At 41.4% G+C, this 21,117-nt stretch overlaps 1 protein-coding gene and 1 long non-coding RNA gene across 4 annotated transcripts in view; one reads left to right on the forward strand and one right to left on the reverse strand.

Moving 5' to 3' along the window:
• The window catches only part of LOC116557547, a 42,226-nt gene extending 34,103 nt beyond the window's left edge, over positions 1-8,123 (reverse strand). Inside the window, exon 1 of the long non-coding RNA XR_004271569.1 lies at positions 7,339-8,123. This is a non-coding gene — a long non-coding RNA (uncharacterized LOC116557547). The remainder of the gene's footprint in view (positions 1-7,338) is intronic.
• Positions 8,124-12,545: 4,422 nt separating this feature from the next.
• TWIST1 (twist family bHLH transcription factor 1) lies at positions 12,546-15,676 on the forward strand. Of its 3 annotated transcripts, XR_004271568.1 has the most exons (3): positions 12,546-13,775; positions 13,888-14,059; positions 14,315-14,401. XR_004271568.1 is itself a non-coding variant. In XM_032287041.1 (2 exons), exon 1 carries the CDS (start codon positions 13,116-13,118, stop codon positions 13,731-13,733), a length of 618 nt encoding a protein of 205 aa, XP_032142932.1. In that variant the 5' UTR covers positions 12,754-13,115; the 3' UTR covers positions 13,734-13,775; positions 14,315-14,980. The 3 variants fall into 3 exon arrangements, 2 of the variants coding, with proteins under 2 accessions (XP_032142932.1, XP_032142933.1); XM_032287041.1 differs by lacking the exon at positions 13,888-14,059 and having other exon boundaries at positions 12,754-13,775; positions 14,315-14,980; XM_032287042.1 differs by having other exon boundaries at positions 12,804-13,775; positions 13,888-15,676.
• Positions 15,677-21,117: the final 5,441 nt, after the last annotated feature.

Here is a 21,117-nt window from a genome sequence, read left to right on the forward strand (position 1 = left end):
TCGGCTCACCGCAACCTCCGCCTCCTGGGTTCAGGCAATTCTCCTGCCTCAGCCTCCTGAGTAGCTGGGATTACAGGCACGCACCACCATGCCCAGCTAATTTTTTGTATTTTTTTTTAGTAGGGACGGGGGTTTCACCATGTTGACCAGGATGGTCTCGATCTCTTGACCTCGTGATCCACCTGCCTCGGCCTCCCAAAGTGCTGGGATTACAGGCTTGAGCCACCGCGCCCGGCCCTTCCTGCTGATTTTTAAAAATTTATGTTATCTATCTCAAATCCATTTCTGGAATTAAGTTTATATTTACAAATACATGAATACTTTCACAAGATATGCTTCTTGTATAACAATGTGTAGTTTACTTTTGAACTTACTCTTGTTGTCTTTTTTGGTAACAATTTATTAGATTTAAATCTCTATGTTTACTTGTATCATTGCTCACCACAGTTCTTGGAAGTAAGATTAAGTAAAAAATATACTTGACTTTGTTTTTATAAGGGGTCAAAATGATATTTTCATAGTCCTTTCACACTTCATGTAGTAACACACAATCTTAGCTGGGTATATGAACTGCCTGGACAACATTCTTTTGACGTTTGTTCTTTATGGAGAAAAACTAAAAATCCTGTTTTTATTCCTTTATAGATAAATTGTTTTCTCTGCCTGGATGCTATAGGATGGCATCTTTAATGGTCAAAATTTTTCTGAGAATATTTATGGATCTGAGTCTACTTTCATTAACTTTGCTCAGAATACAATGTGCTATTGTAAACTCTGGGTCTTTTTTTCCCTACTCTGCAGAATTTTTTCTATTATATTGTGCATGATTGCTTCTTTTCAATTTGTCCTAGTCTTTTCTTAGGAAAAGAAATTATCTCCAATTTCACAAATATTACCCTTCTTAAAATTTTACTCCCTCCATTAATCCTTATGCCCCTTCCTTGTTTTATTATTTTTCTTCCTAGTGGTGTTCACCATCTTTTTTAGTTTCTCTTCTTCTAATGATCTCCTCCAATGACATAGCTTCAAATGCTATCCATGCTGGTTAATTATAAAGTCTATCCTAGAGCTCTCAACCCAGAGCTCTCTCAACCCAGAGCTCTCTCACAAACTTGAGACACATATTCAACTGTCTGCCCAACAACTCCACTTGAATTTCTAGCTGACAACTCCAAGTTTATATACCTAAAACTGAACTCTCTTTCTCCCTCGAAATGTGTTGCATTCACAAACCGTCTTCATCTCAGTGGTTGCCAACATACTCTTTATTTTGCATAGATCAAAAGACAGAGTCATCCTTCATTCCTCTCACACACACCTCATGTCTTACCTTTAATGAATCCTGTTGGCTACTTTCAAAACGTATCTGCAGTCTTATCATTTCTTTCCAACTCCAGTTCTACCACTACCACTCAAGCTCAGGTTACAATCACCTCTTATCTAGAGTACTGCAATGGCCTCCTAACTTGTTTCTCTGTTCCCCCAAAGAAAAGCCAATACATGCTATAGACACTGACCAATTTCCAGGTCAGAACTATTACTGCTGCACAAGGATGCTGTGGTCAAGTGAATACTCATGAGTTCTAAGACTGCTGATGGAGTGACATTGACATATTATGAGTAGAATACACCACTCCTTAAATGTTTGTATAATCCTGAGAAATCAGAAGACAGAATTGATGTTTTGAGTGGTCAGAGAACAAACTCCTTTCCTATTCTAATTACTACACCCACTGATTGGGCACTCCCTTGGTATTTTCTCCCAACTGTTTTATTACACAAACCTCTGGCTTTTGAAACTACACAGGTGAAAGGTTCTTCTCATCCAGTTCAGGGTCAACTAATTTAATTTATTCTTTGCAAAGAACATAAACCAAATAATTTACATATGGTGTCTGCTTTATTGTAGTTCTTTTTTCTTCTCATCAATACTTATACTGTGCCACATCCTTCTGGTTCTATGCTACAAAATACAATATTGTCCCAATTATTCATTATTGTACTTGGGCAAGCAGGGCTAGATATGCTCATTGGGTAATTCCAGAATCCAGAAAGAAATATTCTCTAAATTAATATTTTTAAAGAAGTGTTTTTAATCTCTGATTTTGAGTAACAGATATTACTTAGTTTTATTATTTGTGTATATTAGCTAAATGCAGGTTCAAGTTAACACAGAGGTAAATTGATAAATATTCGACCTATGGAAGACCTGAACTTCTTGTAATTCTCTAAAGAGAATAAGAATTAATATACAAGAATTAATGAAGTATCTATTTTGCACATTATGGAGTCCACAAATAATATGAGAAGAATCTGTGTTCTCGTGGCACATAGCCTACTTAGGAAGAAAATATTAACCCTGAAAGAGACTCCAGTACGAGCCACTGAATGCCAAATTGTGCTATAGTGAATCTTAGTGCTACAAACTCTGGCAATGTCATCTCTGTTAGAGTTTTATGAACTGTCCTGCATGCAAACCAACTTCCTACTATTGGTGAATATCCAGTCTGTCAGTCTTGGTGGGAGACTGCTCTCCTCTCATGATCACTTGGATGAAGGAGAGAGTGAGTTAAGAAAAACGGAGGTATTGATGATGGCTCTTAGGCTTCTAAGCTAAACAATTAGAGAAACAATTTACTAAAATTTACTGATTTGCAGGGGTGGAAGGAACAGGTTACGTGAGAGTGGCAGTGAGTTTGAGATGCCTGTGAGGATCCCACATTGTGGTATCAGGTAGATAGTTGAATATGATAGCCTTTACCTTGGCAAAGATGTGGCCCAGTATAGAAGCTGAAGAAATCACATGCGTCCTGTTGCCATTCGTTTACAGGCAGGACATAGATAAATTATAAAACTTCTTCCAATTGATGTCCCCAATGTGCAATTCATGTCTTTGGGTGGTAATGGATGGATTTAGAAATAGTTGCTTTTCAAACAGAAATGGCTTATCAATTATTTTCCTCGTTTGCCTTTAAACTCCAACTTTTGCCTTCAGAATTGAGGGCAAAGCTTTACCTCAGTCTACAAGGTCTTGCGTAACTTAGTTCTCAGTTAAAACAATAATATCAAGCATGCATCAAGTACCAGGCACCATCTTAAGGGGTTAGCACTTAGAAATCTAATCATCATAAGAATCTAATGATGTATATTATTTTTTTCCTTTCACAGGAAGCATGAAGGGCTAAGTAACTTACCCAAGGTTAAAAAGGTAGTGAGAAGTTGAGCCATATTTGAACCCAGGCTGATTGCCTCTAGAATCCAGGCTCTAATCCATTACTCTACTCTCTATAGCCACTTTGCCTTGCCAGAAAAGGAAGAGTTGTTTTGGATTTCTGAAACCTCTTCTAGCTCCAGTATTCTATGATTTTATTTAAGTGCATTTTTGTAAGCAGTTTCTCCAGTCCTCAATTGTGATGTGTTAAGAATTTAACTGGTGGCTCACATCTGTAATCCCAGCACTTTGGGAGGCCAAGGCAGGTGGATCACGAGGTCAGGAGTTTGAGACCAGCCTGGCCAATATGGCGAAACCCTGTCTCTACTAAAAAAAATACAAAAATTAGCTGGGCATGGTGGTGCATACCTGTAATCCCAGCTACTTAGGAGGCTGAGGCAAGAGAATCGCTTGAACCTTGGAGTTGGAGGTTGCAGTGAGCCGAGATCATGCCATTGCACTCCAGCCTGGGTGACAGAACAAGACTCTATCTCAAAGAAAATAAAAAAGAATTTGACAATAAATTAAAGTAGAATTATAAACTAATTTAATCTAAGGAGATTGCCTAGATTCCTTTTTGTTCTATTTTTATTCTGCTTTCATTCTATCAAATTATTCCAACAATATGAACCTCTACTGTACCCAGTAACCTAACCCATGGAATGATACAAGATAAAGCAGTTGTGATTGTTACTGTACTCGCAGGTAAAACTGGATAATCTTTCTGTCTTACCAAATTTTCTCTTAAAATTCTTTCTCTCCCATTTAAAACATATGTTAAATTTTCTATAAAATTACCATAGAATATTTTAATGAATCTCTATTTAAAATCTGCGTGCCCAACTTTCATATAAGAATCAACATAATGAAAATAACAGTGAATTGATGTTACATAAATCTAGAAGTAGAGTTTATCTTTTTTCATAATTAAATCAGATTGTAGTATATTTTGGAAGATGTCCGAATTAAAACAAAATAAATTAAGTATAATTCATTTACAGTATCTACTTGCTCCTCAGATTGTCCAAGTCTTCTCATGTTGTTGAGAATTAAGATTTTTGTTTTAATTTATACATAACTATTACTTTTCTCTAGCCCAAAACTTGACTGTAAAGTTAAAATTAAGGTTGCTTATGGCCATTAGTGGATATTTTTGTTTTCCCAGTCTTCATTATATACACTTCTTATTTCCTGGAAATGTTCCTACTCTTGAAGACAACTATATCTATACTGCCCATTACAGTTAAAACAAAGAGACTGTGCAATACTCTTTGTTACTGCCTCACATCTGATAGTGAAATAGAAGAGTATGTCTTATTTGATAGGCACAATTCAAGGTTTCAAGACCTTTCAATTGACAGAAATTAAGACAGTGAGACAAGACCAAGAGGTTTGTTATTTCTTCATTTGCTCAATGTGCTCTATCTATCTAGAACTGTCCTCAAAAGACAGAACTAACAGTTTCAGCCACACTGTTAAGTCCTAGCTGTGGACAAGAGCATCTTCTCTGTATCTCTCCACTCATCCTCCATTCATGCTTATCCTTAACTTTGGACCTCAAGCACAGCATCAGCAGGAAAGATTGATATAGGGAAATAGAGAGAAAAAACCCATAGGACATGTTAGCAAATAAAAGGCATGGAAGTCCTGAAGAGGCCCATGGCATCAGGCCAATTCCTACATTAGGAAAAATAGCAAAGCCCTTAGTATCACAATTTTCATTTTCTTCACAATTTTTCTTGCCTTTCAGCTTCCTTTAGGCCTGGCCTCCCCAACATGTTCCAGTGTCCTCTTGCTGCCTGAGTCCCCCTTTCTTGAGAAAAACAACATACAATCAAATTTTTTCAAAGATATTAGTGATCCCATGTGCTGCCTCACGGTGGGGACTTTGTGATATAAAAGAGGAACTGGAAAGCACAAGGCCAATCCCAAATTAATAAGTTACCAGTGACAGATTTAAAGCATGACTTTGGGAAACATAGGCAGCATTTGGAGGGAGTCCCTTTTACCCCATTCAAACCACTTCACTGCCTATTTTAATCACTTTTGGCACTGAAGTTCAGTCCCACGGTTGGCCACAAGCAGTGTCTAGAACTAAAAGAAAGCTTTTAGTTTTTCTTATCAGTTGGGAAAATGCTTTCAGGTTACAAAAAAAAGCACAGAATTTTCCTATGGCTGAATGGTAGAGTTACAAATGAAGCAGCCAGAAAGAAAAATATTTCATCTATAAAGCTGGCTATTTAGACTAGATAATTTCTAAAAATCCCTTCAAATTTAAATGTTTTTCAACTTTTTCAAATTATTAATTTAATTACTTCATTTTACATCTTGGGAAACTAATATTTGGCATCAGTTCTGGCAACTACCCTCTCCCATTTTACCCCCCACCCATACAAAAAGTCTTTCCATGCTCCTGAAAAAGCCACACTTGCACGTGGCTCTGTGCCTCACCCACACTGCACCCAGCACCCGTAAACTTTTCTTCCCCCTTCCTTTTCTACTTCTTACCTGGTTCACTACCACTCATCCTTCAAGACTAAAGTGGAACTACAGTGTCCTTCACAAAAACTGCAATATACGCTTACCATAATTTTTATGAATAACTATTTCTACTAAAAAAATCAGGGAAACAAGAAGAGATGAATTTAAGTATAGAAACAAGTAGCATGAGAGACATCTTAAGTATCGGTGGTGTAACCAGACCAAACAGGAAGAGACAGAAAGACCAAGTAAGCATGAAATTGTCATAAAGCTTGTAAGGAACCCCATATTCATGAAGCAGTCATACTCATGGGGTCTTAAATAGACTCTTTGTTATGGACATCCAATCTGGGCCACTAGTCCTCTGGCTATGACAGAAAGATAAAATCTATAGCTGCTCAGCAGGCTATGTCAAGTCCCAACTGTGGACAAGAGCATCTGCCTGTGTCTCATCCTCTATTCATCTTTATCCTTAAGTTTGAACCTCTTCAAAGTTGATATCAATCTTCAAAGGGAAGATTGATATAGGGAAATAGAAAAAAACCTAGGACATGTTAACATCATATACAACAGGATCTGGGTAGCGTGATCCTTCCTGCCTATTTGCAACCTATCCTAGTATATTAAACTAGGCTATAGATTTTCCTTTTTTTTGCTGTATGCTTCAGATTGACTCAATAAACCATGTGACATGTCATGTGTATCTTAATTTGGTCTGTGAGCCTTTCTGTCCCTTTCTGTCGGGGACAGTGTTCCTAGAAGTGTATTTGGCCACCACCATGGCACTACCATAATTCTCCAATGCACAAAAGCACACATCACCTCAGTCCAGGTTTGATGTCCTTCACTGGCATTCTGTGCAAACACATATCATAATATTTAGCTCCCTATGTTACAAAATTGTTTTCATAATTTATTTCCCATAATACTGTTATGTATTTGTCAGGGACTAAACTTTCTTACTCAGATAACCTAAGAGACATTGACACATTTTTGTTAAATTACAAAAGAATCAATAAATCCATTGCAGTTAACTAGTGCCAGTTGAAGCCAGATTTCAGATCTCCCAAATGTACCATTAGGCAGAACCAGAACCAAAAAATGTCTCAAGGTCTTGAGTAGAGTGAGAACAAGACTCATCACTTGCAGTGCTTTTTCTAAGGTATCTGTGGTGGGGAGGGCAAAGACATTGACCCTAGCAAACCACCAGGAAAAACACAGTTTGACTTCTAATGTGCAGATCAAATGGAAAATAATATCATGTCAATGGAAAAATGATGACATCAGTATTCCCCCAGATGAGATCCACCCCAGTAATGACAACATATTGCCATCTTTACTCTAATTCAGCACAGAGCTCACCCATTAGATGAACACCAGTCTTAATCATGAATTTAATGGTTCTCTACCTGTCTTAACTTTGGTATGACTTAGGCAACAATTACAGGAATTTTTGAATCTAAATGTCTGTATCAAGGGACAGGCAGTATTTTTGATCAGAAACAGAGGTAAATAAACCTGGAGCTTTTATATTTCTCTCAAATGCATCCATTTCTTTCTTTCTCTTATCATGTAGGCCTTTTATTCCTTCTATATACAAAGTCTCATTCTCTATCACTCTTGCTCACTTGTTCGAGTTCTCTCACCGTCTCTGTCCAGATTCTGCTCCATTTTCTTGATCTCCTTATTTTTCTTCTTAGTCTTTCCTTTTTTTTTTTTTTTTTTTTTTTTTTCAGAGTCTTTGCTCACTCATGCTAGCAGGGTCTCAGAGAAAGTAATCAGGGATGTATCTGCAGGAAGATACAAATGCAAAGCAAAAGCATTTAGTTCCGAGGAAAGCAGGATTTCACAGCCTACTCATCGCAGCAATCCACCAGAACCATGAACATCTTCAGAAAAGTATCAAGCCATAATCCAATTTAATTTATAAAATAATCAAATATTCTAAAATGTTTCTAAGACAAGGCAGTAGAAAAGAGGAAGGATCTCTTAGAGGTTGTGTATAATAATTCTGAGGATGTGTTGAGGGTCAGTACCTTAAGATACCACATTTTCCATGTATCTGCAAAATAATTTTAATTATTAGCCTAACATGTGCATTAAAATATAAGTGGAAAACTATAAAACATAATTTTCATGGTTTTCAATGTAAAGACAACCCAAATGCCTGAAGTAAAAATTCAGACTGTTAATGGCATTTTGAAAAATCTCTTTTTTTAAAAAAAAAACAACTGTTTTTCATTGCCAAACATGGCTCAAAAATTAAGTAAAATTCCAAGTCACCAAGAGTTTCATACACAATTTTGTCAATGTAAAAGAAGACATTTTCCCTTAACTACATTAGTGTATTTTCTTCATGTTCTAAAAAAATAAAAATTATAAAATTTTCAAAAGTTTGAATGCCAACTCATTTTTAATAAAAGTGGCATAAATCAAACCGACAGCTCCAAATGATATTGTGTGTTATTTTTGCTATTTTGTTAGCTTTCTTCTTCTATGGAGCAGTTATCTGGGAAATTGTGTCCTCTTGTGGTCACTGGCAAAAACAACATGTTTTCTGCAAAGAACCAAACCAAACAACAGCCGCAGGACATAAGGCTTCAGGAAAAGCCATTTGTGAAAAAAGGAAATCCCTTCAAATGAAAAAACGTGAAAGTTATGAGTAATCAGAAAGAGAAATAGAATTGAAAAAACATGAAATGTAAATCATTCAGTTTATATTTAAATTACTGGTCATCGGATGATTAAAAAGAAGACACATAATGCTATGAAGGAAGACTGACACCATGATAACAGTTCTTCTGAATAACTATTTATTTCTTGCATTCTTTCTTCAGTTATTCCAGCAACTCTTTGATATAATGAAGTGAGTGTGTTTTCCAAGGTTAATGGGCAGCTGAGATACCAACTCTCCAGTCAACACACCCACCGAAAAAAAAAAAAAGGAAAACAAATGCTCTTCAAGACTCCATACTTTCCCATATTCTGATCCCGCTCTTTCTACAGGTTAGACCTGTGTCTCCTCATCTCATCCTTAGGCTGAGTTCAGAATGTCAGCGATTTTAAAGATTAACATTTATTTGAAAGTTTCATTTGTCGTATTGTTGGCACCTCAATTTATTGTGCTTTTTACTTTTTCTTTTTATTTCTGGATTGAAAATTTCAAATTTTATAATTTCATACATATATATAAAATTATAAATATTTACTTGCAAAGATATTCAGATAGAAAAATGTAGAATCAGTTCAATTTATGAATTAAATCATCATTTAACAAGAAAAAGAATGAGTTTTTATTTAGGGAAAGGTGTTTAAACATTATTAAGGATACCAGAGTCATGAAAGAAGAATAAGCTTTTACAGTTATTGTGCTGACATGACTTCACATTCCACTTCAAAAAAATTATCTCATTTAAACAGCAGTCCCTCTGGAGTGTTCAAAACGAGATGAAATATAAGATATGGTACCTCATCTGATAGTCACTCAATTGCAGCCTTTCTAATTTTCACCTCCTTCCGTGTGAATGCTCCTGTGCATTATTTATGCTTTTCAGATAAATTATTTCTCAGAACTCGGAGCCAACAAACAGGTGATAGGCCATGTAAAGTCTGAGGAGAAAGAAGAGAAGGAACAGATAGAAGTACTCACCTTTTATGCAAGCCCAAACTCCAGAATTTACCAGCTTGCTAACCATTCTATAGTGTGTGTTTGTTTTCCTTATCTAAAAGTATTTATAATGGATTGTTGCTAAGAAAGTGTCACAGCATATTCAAACTGTCAGGATACTTAATATTTATTGTATGTGTTCAGTGTGAGATTTCTAACTCTGTTACTTTTAACAGTATTTTTTGTTTCAATTTTTAACACAGCACACATTCCTCAGGCAGGATTGCATACATGCCAGGTTTGCAGTTTGAAAACAAAGATCATTTTGCATTATTCAAGTACAAAAGAAATTTTTTTTCAGTTAATTTTTTTGGGGGGGATTTTATTTTAGAAGTAGACAAAATGACTGAATTCTAGCATTCCCAAAGAATGTAGTCCCCATTGACATCCTTCCAATTAGGAAGGATGTCAGACTTAAAGGAAAATTCAGCCTTAAAAGAAAATTTCTAAGATTGTTTTTACCATCCCAAGATTGAGATTTTAGAAAGAAGTAGTTTCAAATTTAAACTGAATATTGCAGAAGTTGCAATTATTGTTGCATTTATAAGACAATCCAGAATTATATCTGACTTGTCAACAAGTAAAAAGGGAGCCATCTTTGCCCCAGCAAACGTGGAAAAGAAAATTGTTAGGTAAAATGTTAGATAAGAAAGAGCTGTACATGAGCAGACTGGACGATCAGCCAGGGCGTGTTGCAGTTTGTAAAGCAGGAAGTTTCTACCTCCAGCCATTTTCAGAGGTAACTCCTGGCAAGCCAATACCTTTTGCCCCAAAAGTAACATTCAAGCCCTGCTTAGGAACTCAAAGGTCCTCTCATCCTCCACTCTTTAGAACAGTTCAAGAGAAATTTCTTCTTAGAAGTAGTCATCAGTTGTGACTCTGGCTGAATGATTCCATGGTCAGGATGGTTCTGGTTAGGTGTTCATTTTGAATTCCCCTCTAAGTATTCTGTCATCAGTGCGTTGCCTGAGCCTTGGTTGGGGGTTCCTGTACCCAATGACCAGGAGCTCTTCATCAGCTAGAAGTTTAGTGCCGGGAAAGGGTTGGGCTCACTTATCTAAGAACTAGTCTTGGAGATTGATGACTGCAAGATGGGCTGGCTAATGACCCCTGGCTGTTTCGCCGTTGTGGACGCGGTTTCTCCTCCAGCTCCTTGACCGCTCCCCTCCCCTTCCCCAATTCCCCTGGGTCAGGTAAGGTTTCCTTTACACTTTGGCCACACTTTCCTGTCTTGCTTACCCGTGGCCACAAAGGAAGAGTCCATCATTCAATCTCTTTATTTTTGATAACTCAGCTAAAGAGAAAAAAAGAACAAAACAAAAATAAGATTTGATATTGATCTTTAAATAGCTGAAGTGGAAAAAATGTCAAGATTTCTGCAGCCATGTTCTACATAAGAATTGCAGAATACTGCGCAATTCAGATTTACACAAAGAACACTTGATGAAGAGTGGGGCAGAATTTCTGCTGCATTCTCTAAGCGCTCCCAAGAGATAAAAATCTGTTAAGTGGAAGACACATATGCAAGGGTGCAGGGGTGACTGTTTCGAGAACTGCCAGAGTGCTACTGAAATTAAGTGGAGGTCAAGTCGAATCTGATTTTCAGCCAGACTATTTTACAATAAGGCAGCGGCTCGCTAAACAGGCCAGTTGACAGCTGTAGTCATTGTTTCTGAGTATTTTTGTAAAAATGATAAGGGACCAATTCTGCAATTTGTCCCTCCCATGAAAGCACAGTCTTGTTTACCCCTCGCTGGAGAAGTAACACTCGCCCTCTCTTCTCCCAACAAGCCGAACCCTTTAGTCGGCCCAACGAGCTCCACACCCTAAGGTTTCCAGGACCAAAGCTGCAAGCCTTACAGGAAACAGCCACGTGGCCTGCCCGCGAGTCGCCTGGGCTTCTTCCTCCAGCTTGAGATATGTGCAGCCACGACCCTTGTTCCAGTCCAGAAAGGGGCACTTCGCTGAATTAATTGTTCCTCCCGGCGAGTCCGTACTGAGGAGCCCATGGGCGGACTTTAGCCTGTGCAAAGGACTCCCAGCGCTGTGGTCGCCTCCAAACTCTGCCCCCACCCCAACACTGTCTACTGTCTTTTACTTTGCCATGTAAGGGATGGACCACCTTAACTCGTTTCAAAAAGGAAACAAGTATAGCATTGCAAAAGATGGGCTTCTTATCCAACGCGGCTTTTTTTCTCATTCACCAACTTTGTTGCTTCCAGTTTGCCAGGATCTACGTTAACACCCTCTTTGGGGCTCTTACGTTTTAACTTATAGACAGAAATGCTTAAAATGTTAGCGTATCCAAGTAACTGGAATGCGTTTGGGGCTCAGGAAGCATAACTGTCCACTGGACCCCCTAGAAAGCGGGGGCTGGGAGAGAGTGTCTCAGAGCAGGCAGCCCCTTATGTCCAGGCGCTATCAAATTCCCACTTCACTCTCTTACAAGCTGGCCTTTCAAGATCACAAAGCAGGGCCTAATTTGGGGGTGGAGATGAAATGGCCACAGGGTCCTCTCCCTTGGGCTGGCATTGTCAGTTGTCAGGGCTGCCGCCAGGCGCTGAGCTGCCCCCCTCTGGCTCTGCTCCCTTCCCCGTGGACTGGGTTTCCTTCCGCGAGAGAGTGAACTTCTGCCTCTTTCGAGCACCTTCCCAGGCGCAGTCCTTTGGTTGTTGGGGAGTGTTAGACTGGGTCGTTGTAGAGGGAAAAGGAGGGCCCTGAAGGGTGAGAGAGCAGGCCGGGACGCAAATCCTCAGTTGCCGCGGCGCGGCCACGTCTTCAGAAACGCCCAGGACCTCTGGGCTGGGCCGCCGCGGTTTGGCCCTTGGAACACGAAGTGGTTCGTCTACCTGACCACTGGGTGCCCTCCGCGGTTGACAGTTTTCTTGGCAATCACCCTCCCGCGCCCCGCCACACACACCCCCAGCCCCAGCAATCCCAAATCGGCCCCACGGACCTAGAGGGATCTTGGGCGAGATAAGACATCACCCACTGTGTAGAAGCTGTTGCCACTGCTGATGTCACAGCCACTCCGGATGGGGCTGTCACCGCGGCCGGGACTGTCTCCTCTGGCCACTTCCCGGGCTGCGTTAGGGTTCGGGTGCGCTGCCCGCACGCTCCGTAGGGGAAGGAAAGTGCCCCGCGCCCGCCAGAGGAAGGCGACGGAGAGGGAAGGGGGAGGGCGGCAAGGAGGCGGGTGGAGGGGCCGGCCGCCCGGGCCAGGTCGTTTTTGAATGGTTTGGGAGGACGAATTGTTAGACCCCGAGGAAGGGAGGTGGGACGGGGGAGGGGGACTGGAAAGCGGAAACTTTCCTATAAAACTTCGAAAAGTCCCTCCTCCCCACGTCAGGCCAATGACACTGCTGCCCCCAAACTTTCCGCCTGCACGGAGGTATAAGAGCCTCCAAGTCTGCAGCTCTCGCCCAACTCCCAGATACCTCGCGGGCTCTGCAGCACCGGCACCGTTTCCAGGAGGCCTGGCGGGGTGTGCGTGCAGCCGTTGGGCGCCTTCTTTTTGGACCTCGGGGCCATCCACACCGTCCCCTCCCCCTCCCGCCTCCCTCCCTCCTCCCCCGCGCGCCCTCCCCGCGGAGGTCCTCCCCGTCCGACCTCCTGCTCCCTCCTCGGCTGGCCTTACCGCCCGGGCCGGCGCCGCGCGCGGGGGAAGCTGGCTGGCTGAGGCACCCCGCTCTCCTCCTCTTCCGAGGGCCGCCCCTCTGCCCCGGGCCCGCGAGGCCACGCGTCGCCGCCCGAGAGATGATGCAGGACGTGTCCAGCTCACCAGTCTCGCCGGCCGACGACAGCCTGAGCAACAGCGAGGAAGAGCCAGACCGGCAGCAGCCGCCGAGCGGCAAGCGCGGGGGACGCAAGCGGCGCAGCAGCCGGCGCAGCGCGGGCGGCGGCGCGGGGCCCGGCGGGGCCGCGGGCGGGGGCGTCGGAGGCGGCGACGAGCCGGGCAGCCCGGCCCAGGGCAAGCGCGGCAAGAAGTCTGCGGGCTGCGGCGGCGGCGGCAGCGCGGGCGGCGGCGGCGGCGGCGGCGGCAGCAGCAGCGGCGGCGGGAGCCCGCAGTCGTACGAGGAGTTGCAGACGCAGCGGGTCATGGCCAATGTGCGGGAGCGCCAGCGCACTCAGTCGCTGAACGAGGCGTTCGCCGCGCTGCGGAAGATCATCCCCACGCTGCCCTCGGACAAGCTGAGCAAGATTCAGACCCTCAAGCTGGCGGCCAGGTACATCGATTTCCTCTACCAGGTCCTCCAGAGCGACGAGCTGGACTCCAAGATGGCAAGCTGCAGCTATGTGGCTCACGAGCGGCTCAGCTACGCCTTCTCGGTCTGGAGGATGGAGGGGGCCTGGTCCATGTCTGCATCCCACTAGCAGGCGGAGCCCCCCACCCCCTCGGCAGGGCCGGAGATCTAGGTAAGGACCGCACCGCTGCACCCCTTCGCCTCTCAGGTGGTAGACGGCCGGCCGGCCAGGCCGCGGTTCCCAGTCCACCTCGATTTCCTCCCTTCTCGCACTCTGCTCTCAGCCTTCCCACCTCACTTGGCACCGCTGCCTCGCGCCTCGAGCGTCCCGGGAAGGCCGGTCTGACCCCGCCAAGGAGAGCGGTCTCCAGGGGGATGCGCCCTGGTGAGGGGTGTGTGTGCGCGTGAGTGTGCGTGACAGACTGGAGGGGAGACAGAGACACCCAGGGGTCACGGGTAAGGACAGTTTTGCCAGCACATCCCTTTCTTCCGACTTTCAATTTTTGTTCTTCTCCTTAAAACTAATGTTTTAAAACAAATTCCACCTCCTCCTTTCCGCCCACCCACTTCCTCTTGCCCTTGGGCTGAATTCCTTCCAGGTTGTTCAGCTTAATTTCTCGGTGGTGGTGATAAGAACAGTGCTCACTAGTCTTAGAAAACAGCCGCAGAGACCTAAACAATAACCAACTCCCCCTCTCTGGGTTTTTGCAGATGTCATTGTTTCCAGAGAAGGAGAAAATGGACAGTCTAGAGACTCTGGAGCTGGATAACTAAATATAAAAATATATGCCAAAGATTTTCTTGGAAATTAGAAGAGCAAAATCCAAATTCAAAGAAACAGGGCGTGGGGCGCACTTTTAAAAGAGAAAGCGAGACAGGCCCGTGGACAGTGATTCCCAGACGGGCAGCGGCACCATCCTCACACCTCTGCATTCTGATAGAAGTCTGAACAGTTGTTTGTGTTTTTTTTTTTTTTTTTTTTTTTGACGAAGAATGTTTTTATTTTTATTTTTTTCATGCATGCATTCTCAAGAGGTCGTGCCAATCAGCCATTGAAAGGAAAGGCATCATTATGGACTTTCTCTGTTTTAAAATGGTAACAATCAGAGGAACTATAAGAACACCTTTAGAAATAAAAATACTGGGATCAAACTGGCCTGCAAAACCATAGTCAGTTAATTCTTTTTTTCATCCTTCCTCTGAGGGGGAAAAAAAAAACTTAAAATACAAAAAACAACATTCTATTTATTTATTGAGGACCCATGGTAAAATGCAAATAGATCCGGTGTCTAAATGCATTCATATTTTTATGATTGTTTTGTAAATATCTTTGTATATTTTTCTGCAATAAATAAATATGATCAAAAATTTAAAGAACCTTAAAGTTTGGTCTATATTTTTAAAGCGAAAGATTAAGTTGGTGGTAAATACCTGCTTGTTTAATTCTAGAGGCACCCGGGGGAGGGGGGGCTAATATAAACAAAGCAGTGAAAAACTCAAATAAAGCTGCTACTGACAGACACAAGCATGTTATTTAAAAAGACAGCTTTATTATTATTCCAGTTTGGTATTCAGTGGTCTTAGTACCATCTCTTCTTCATCTCTTTTCATCTCCAAACAGCAAAAATTAACAAATTTGCTATTCACCTCCCTAATATTTTGAGGTCGTAGTTGTAAAACAGTTAAATGCAAATAAGCAGCATGAAACCTGCACTACTTTCTTTCATTATGTACTTTTTGTCATGCTCTTCACTCTTTGTGAAGATTCCTAAATAGCAGGTTCTTTTCAGTCAAAAGATAGTGTTATGAAAATTATCTGTACACACAGAGAAATGACCATAAATGCATAGAAAATGGCATAATTCAGCAGAAAAGAGAAAATTTCATTTGTAAAATAATTTGCTTAATTCTTCTCTCATGAATGAATATGATACTTAGTGTCATGTTTGCTAAAAAGAAAAGTTAATATATCCCTATATTGATGTTATTTGGGAAGCAGCATTCTTTTTTTGGTATGAAGAATATAAGGCTGTGGAATAAAATACACATAATGAAGAACCTGAACTTTCAGTATCCTTGATAACTGTTGGAACAATTACAGTTTTAATTACTACAGCTATGCAGTTTCTAGTCAATTCATTAACAAATATATTTCATCCAAAATTACACAGAATTTTTCTGTGGTGAGACCATACACACACACACAAAATCTGAAGTTAAGTAAAAATAATGGGCAACCTGGGGTGTTTGATTTTTTTTTTTATTCTGGTTTTTCTGGGCCAGGAACACACTGGCTTTTATAGTTAATATTATTAGAAATAGTGATTTTGTATCATTTAGTTCTTTTACATCCAATTTACTGCATTGAAGTGTAACTGGGGAAGCTTTCAAACTGAAAAATTATTTTGGTACCTAATTCAAACTATGACTAATAAGTGCATGTATCCAAACAGATCATTTTTGCTTAGCTCAGTTCGAGGTCATTTTATTGCCTGAAGGTTTTTGTTTTCTTTTCCACATAGTACCATAGAATGCTGACATAACAATATTATAAATTTATTGTGAATATTTCAGACAGTATTTTACAATAAGGAGTCTGTAGCATTTAATTGCATTAAAAGATTACTGAAATCTTGGAGAAGTATTATTATTAATTTTGGGTTTTGATAGTCTTTTAGCAAATAACAGAAAGGGAAGGTGATTATGTGTGGGTGTGTTTGTGGGGGGTGTGTGTGTGTGTTGGGTAGAGTAGAAATGTAAAGAGGGTGCCCTAGAAGGATTAGGGAAAGCATTCCCGGTTGGTAATTCTCTTTTGTATATATCATCCAACCACCTCCATTTTCTAAATTATTCATGAAGAGTCTCCTTGTTCACTAGCTTGGTCTGACTATTTGATATTTCAGATTTCTTGAGGTACACCAGGATGAAGCTGGCCATCACTGCTGAGAAGGTAATTGCTATCTTAACTCTGAACATAAAAACTGGATGTGTCAAAGAAAGGTAGCTCTTCATTTGCCTTTCTTTTTTTTTTTTTTTAAATGTGTTTTGCATTTTCCACTTTTTTCATAAGAGGAAACACTTTGGAGCAAAGTAAATGCCGTATTTATAGTGAGTAATTTTAAATACTAAACTGAAGGTAATGTTTCCCCCTAGATTTTCAGAGAAATAAATGAATTAAAAAATAGGTGGTACATACTTTTATTTTGAATGAGGCGACTGCACAATGAAAAATATTAACTACTGGAATGCTATTTCCAGCTTGCAGACTCTCTGTAATCCCTACCCACCATACACAAGACATAAATCTCGAAATTCTTTTTTATAATAGAAATGAAACCACCTGTTTATTTCCCTCCACCATTATATCTTTTTTATTTTATTTCATTTTATATTTGCTACCTACTCTTATTTAAGGAATACATAGAATGAATTACCTCTGATTCAGAAATGAGAAGCTAACTCCTTCCAGTTAATGTGGTCGTCGACTTGGGATCTTTTTCCTTCGGCCAGAATGCATTTGCTGGGGGAAAGTATTGTATTAAATCGTTTTGGGTAAATTGTAGAAAACTGAATATTTCCTTTAAAAAACATTGAACGTGTTATTTATTACAAAATTGAATGTGCTATTTATTATTTTTATCTTGTTTATAACTTGGTAGGTTAATAACCTTCAGTCATAAGAAAGCAGTAATTTTTTACCCATATACACATCTCCCCTTTTGCCCCCATGCATGCTAAGCATGATTCATGCACAGTTGCAGGTACCCTCCCCAAAGTGAAACATATTAATAAAGTTAAAAAGCAAAAACTTACATAATGTGTATAAATTTTTTCCCACACTCAACAACGGCACAAGCTTCTTGACCCTTCGGTCTTAAGGTTCATATTCATAATGGAGCTTTTTAAGGGACACTTGGCCTCTTGCAAAAAAGTAGAGCATTTTGCACATTCCATGGTTTGGCAAAGTCAGAACTGGTTATTTTCTCTAGACCGGTATCAAGTTCTTCTCAGGCATATGATTTCACTTGAAGTCCTGCCCAGGAATCCTTCAAAGTGAACGTTTGTCCCGCTCTCATGATGTCAGGCGGTTTTCCCTGCATCTGTAATTTGAAGAAAAACAAACAAACCTGCGGGGAACAAACGCCACGGAAACCCAAACAGAACTCCGTGGGGAGCGAGGGTCTCACCTGCAGCGGGCGCGGGAAAGGGGCACGGGCACGGTTTCCCCTGCGTGGGTGGCGACCCGGCCCGCGCGGTGGGGAGAATGCCAGTGTCCGTGCCTCTGTAGGTTTGCGTGGAAGGCCCCCAGCCCCGCGTTTGGCCGCTGCTCCGAGACGGCGGCGCCAAGTGTCAGCGGTAGCAAGGGGAGCAGCAGCAACAGATTCAGGCAAAGGCCCAACCTCGAATTTCCAGAGACAGGCCCACATTAGCGACAGACAGGGGTCGGGCGGGGATCCCCGGGGGCCACTTTGGCAGAATTTTCCGCTTATAAGTCGTAAAGTGTGCGCCGCCCCCAGCACCAGTGAAAGTGGAAGGAAAGTGCACCGGCAAAGTGGAAGGAGAAATCGGTTTCTTCATGTTTGCTCAAGCGCAATCCTGCTATTTCTCAGAAACCTCCCAACTCTTCGATAGCCCACGAATGTGCAAACAGGAGGGTTATTAGCTATTTTTCTTTACTGGACAGCAAAAGGTAGACCCAGTTTAAATAAAAAAAAAAAAAAACCGACATGGGATACATTTAACATTCGCTTTTGTCTCAAGGCCTCAGGCCTCAGGCCTCAGGCCTCAGGACGTGAGCCCACTTAATGTTCTTAGCAAATCAAAGGACGTGTCCTTTGAAGAAGGTGTGTAATTGGAGTTTAAGGCATGTATGGAATTCCCAGATGTCTATAAAGTAAGAAGGAGCATGTGGCAGGTCACTGGAAGGTGGAGCAGGTTAAAATCACTGGCACAGACGTGGCCTCTTTAGATTCTCCTTTGTAAGGACCAACGAGATAAGCCTTCTGAAAGGTTGGGATGGAATGATGATGAATATTCAGCTTCTGGAATCAGAGTCGTAGTAACCATGGTAAAAAGCACATGGTCAGAAAACCTCAAAGAAAACACTCAATTATAGCCTGGATTTTGTGGGCGCCCTGCAACGAGATCGTTTGGGGTTTGCTGCAGTGAGGGCCTCCAACTGCCTCCTTTCTTGTTTACGTGTACTATTTTCTTTTCCTTCTATTTTTTTCTTCCCCCCACCCCAAGTTTGTCAGTGTGTCCTCTTCTTCATGTGATTTAGGCTAAAGTCAGAGGAACAAAATTCCAGGTTAGGAAAAGAAAAAAACAACTCTAAAAGCATTCATTCCAGAAGACAGCCTTCTTGGGGGAGGGGAGATTTCCAGCAAGTGAAATTAAATTTCTGTAAAACGTGAAGTTTTCGTATCTACTAGAGAAAACTCAGGAAAAGACTACCACCAAGATCAGCTGCTCTTTTCTTTCACTTTATTGAGGAATGTATAGATGTATAAAGGACTGTTGGACCTAACTGTGAGTCTGTATGGCGTATTAGGCCATTTTCCTTTTGGTTCGCTTTTTGACTGAAGACCAAATCAAAAATATGAATTTTTTTCTTCAGCAGTTCAAAATGCTGCCCTCATTTACCTGCACAGTAAGGCCTGAAGTGGGAGACTAAGAATCTGAAGTCTCTCAAAGAACCTGGCCATGGCAAAGGTTGACAATGGGAGGGGGTGATATTTCGGGAAGATGGAACTGGGGGCCAGCGAGGTGGGGGTGGGGAGTGGGAGGACTGGAACAAAGGGCAACCCCACAGAGGCCACTACTGAGGCAAGTAGGAGAGGGAAAGGGATGCCTTAGGGGGTGAAGTGAGTTTGACAAGTGAAAAGTTAAGCAGGTACCTGAAGGAAGTTTATCTTGCCCAGATGTTAGGGCTTTTATGAAATGTCACGTGAATAGAACAGATGTACAACTTGCAAATGGGGACACGCCTGTAAATACAAGAAAGGCAAAAGCTTGGAAAGAAATCCAGACATAAATCAACCTCCTTTTCTAGATATCTATTTTCTTCTTTAAATATTTGCTTTCAGAAAGGGAAGATACAAGTTGTTAAGTGAATCTTCCAGGAGTCACAATTCCATCTCCTGCCCAGCATGCCCATCCCCTAGGTTCCTTTGGAGAGTTAGGGTAAGAGATGAATTTCACCATCCCCCTCCTGTTTTCCTTCTTCACATTCCCCATTTCCCACATTGCTCTCTGGACTTCTCAAAGATGTTTGATCCTGAAAAACATATCAGATCTCGGTTTGGAAAAGCTGAAACGAATCAATTGCCTTTTTGAAGGGGTAGAGAGTGATAAGAGGGAAGGAATGCCAGGCCTGACAGATTCTAAACCTCCAAGATGCTTGCATGGGCTGAAAGATGAGCGGGTGATTCCTTACTCATGGGGCCAGGACCCAGTACTGGGGAAATCCCTGAGCCCATGGGGAAGGGCTTTTACCAAGATACCTGATCAGTTTGATTGAAAAGGATTTTTTAAAATGACTTGTAAACAGAGGAAACTTTTTTTTTTTTTTTTTTTTTTTGGTCATGGAAGAAGAAAGCTCAGCTTGTAAACAAAATTAAAAGGAATTAGCAGTTGGCCAGATGTGGAAGAGAGTCCAATTCCTTTCTCCACGTTGAACAGGAATGTTCATAGAGGTTACTGTGAATGCTAACATGTGGTTCAGGCCAGGGTCTTGGCATACAGTAAGATTTTAAATATTTGTTACCCATATATTAAGATGGTATATTCAATGAACAGTGCTGTGATTCTTCTTTTAAATGCAACACTATCCCTAAATCTCTATTAAATTGACATTATATCTGGCTTACGTTATTATATAGCCACCCTAAACAAAATTTAAAAGTCAGGGTATTTTCTTCCACAATATTAAATCCAATTTTACTGTCAGGGTTTATCTTATTGTTTTTTGGGCTTCCTACAGGCATAATCAGAATTGGAAAATAGTCAGTGATCATATTAGCTTTAAGGGTCGACAATTTTTTAAATTCCCAAGACCAGATAAACAGACGGGTTCTTTCTCCTATAGCATTCAATCTCAAAACCCATCCAGTTATTCCTAACCTTGATTTATTACCTTTGGGTGCATATCACATTATTTGGTTGTAGCTCACAAAACATTCTGGTTGCTGAGGAGCATCAGATCCTGCCTCTCTAGGTTTTCCTGCCCATATAGAAATATTGGGTCGAACCCCAACACCAGATTTGGCTGTGCAAACTCTCCTTTGGGACTGCTGTGCCTCCATTTTCTAAACATAGTACTGGACAAAGAAAGTCCACATCTCTCCTCTTCTTTTGTTCCTGAAACTTAACATCAAAGAATTGTTACTTCTGTTGAAAGCAAACTTGAAGCAGAAACCATCTTCCTACTGCAAATTTAGCAATGACAATTAAGTCTTTCAGAGAGGTCTTTGGATGCACCCCTAATGGAGTCAGCACTTCATTCCTCGGGAAGA

Source organism: Sapajus apella, unplaced genomic scaffold, assembly GCF_009761245.1.
Source record: "Sapajus apella isolate SASKATOON/1434 unplaced genomic scaffold, GSC_monkey_1.0 scaffold19, whole genome shotgun sequence".
NCBI classification, from domain to species: Eukaryota; Metazoa; Chordata; class Mammalia; order Primates; family Cebidae; genus Sapajus; species Sapajus apella.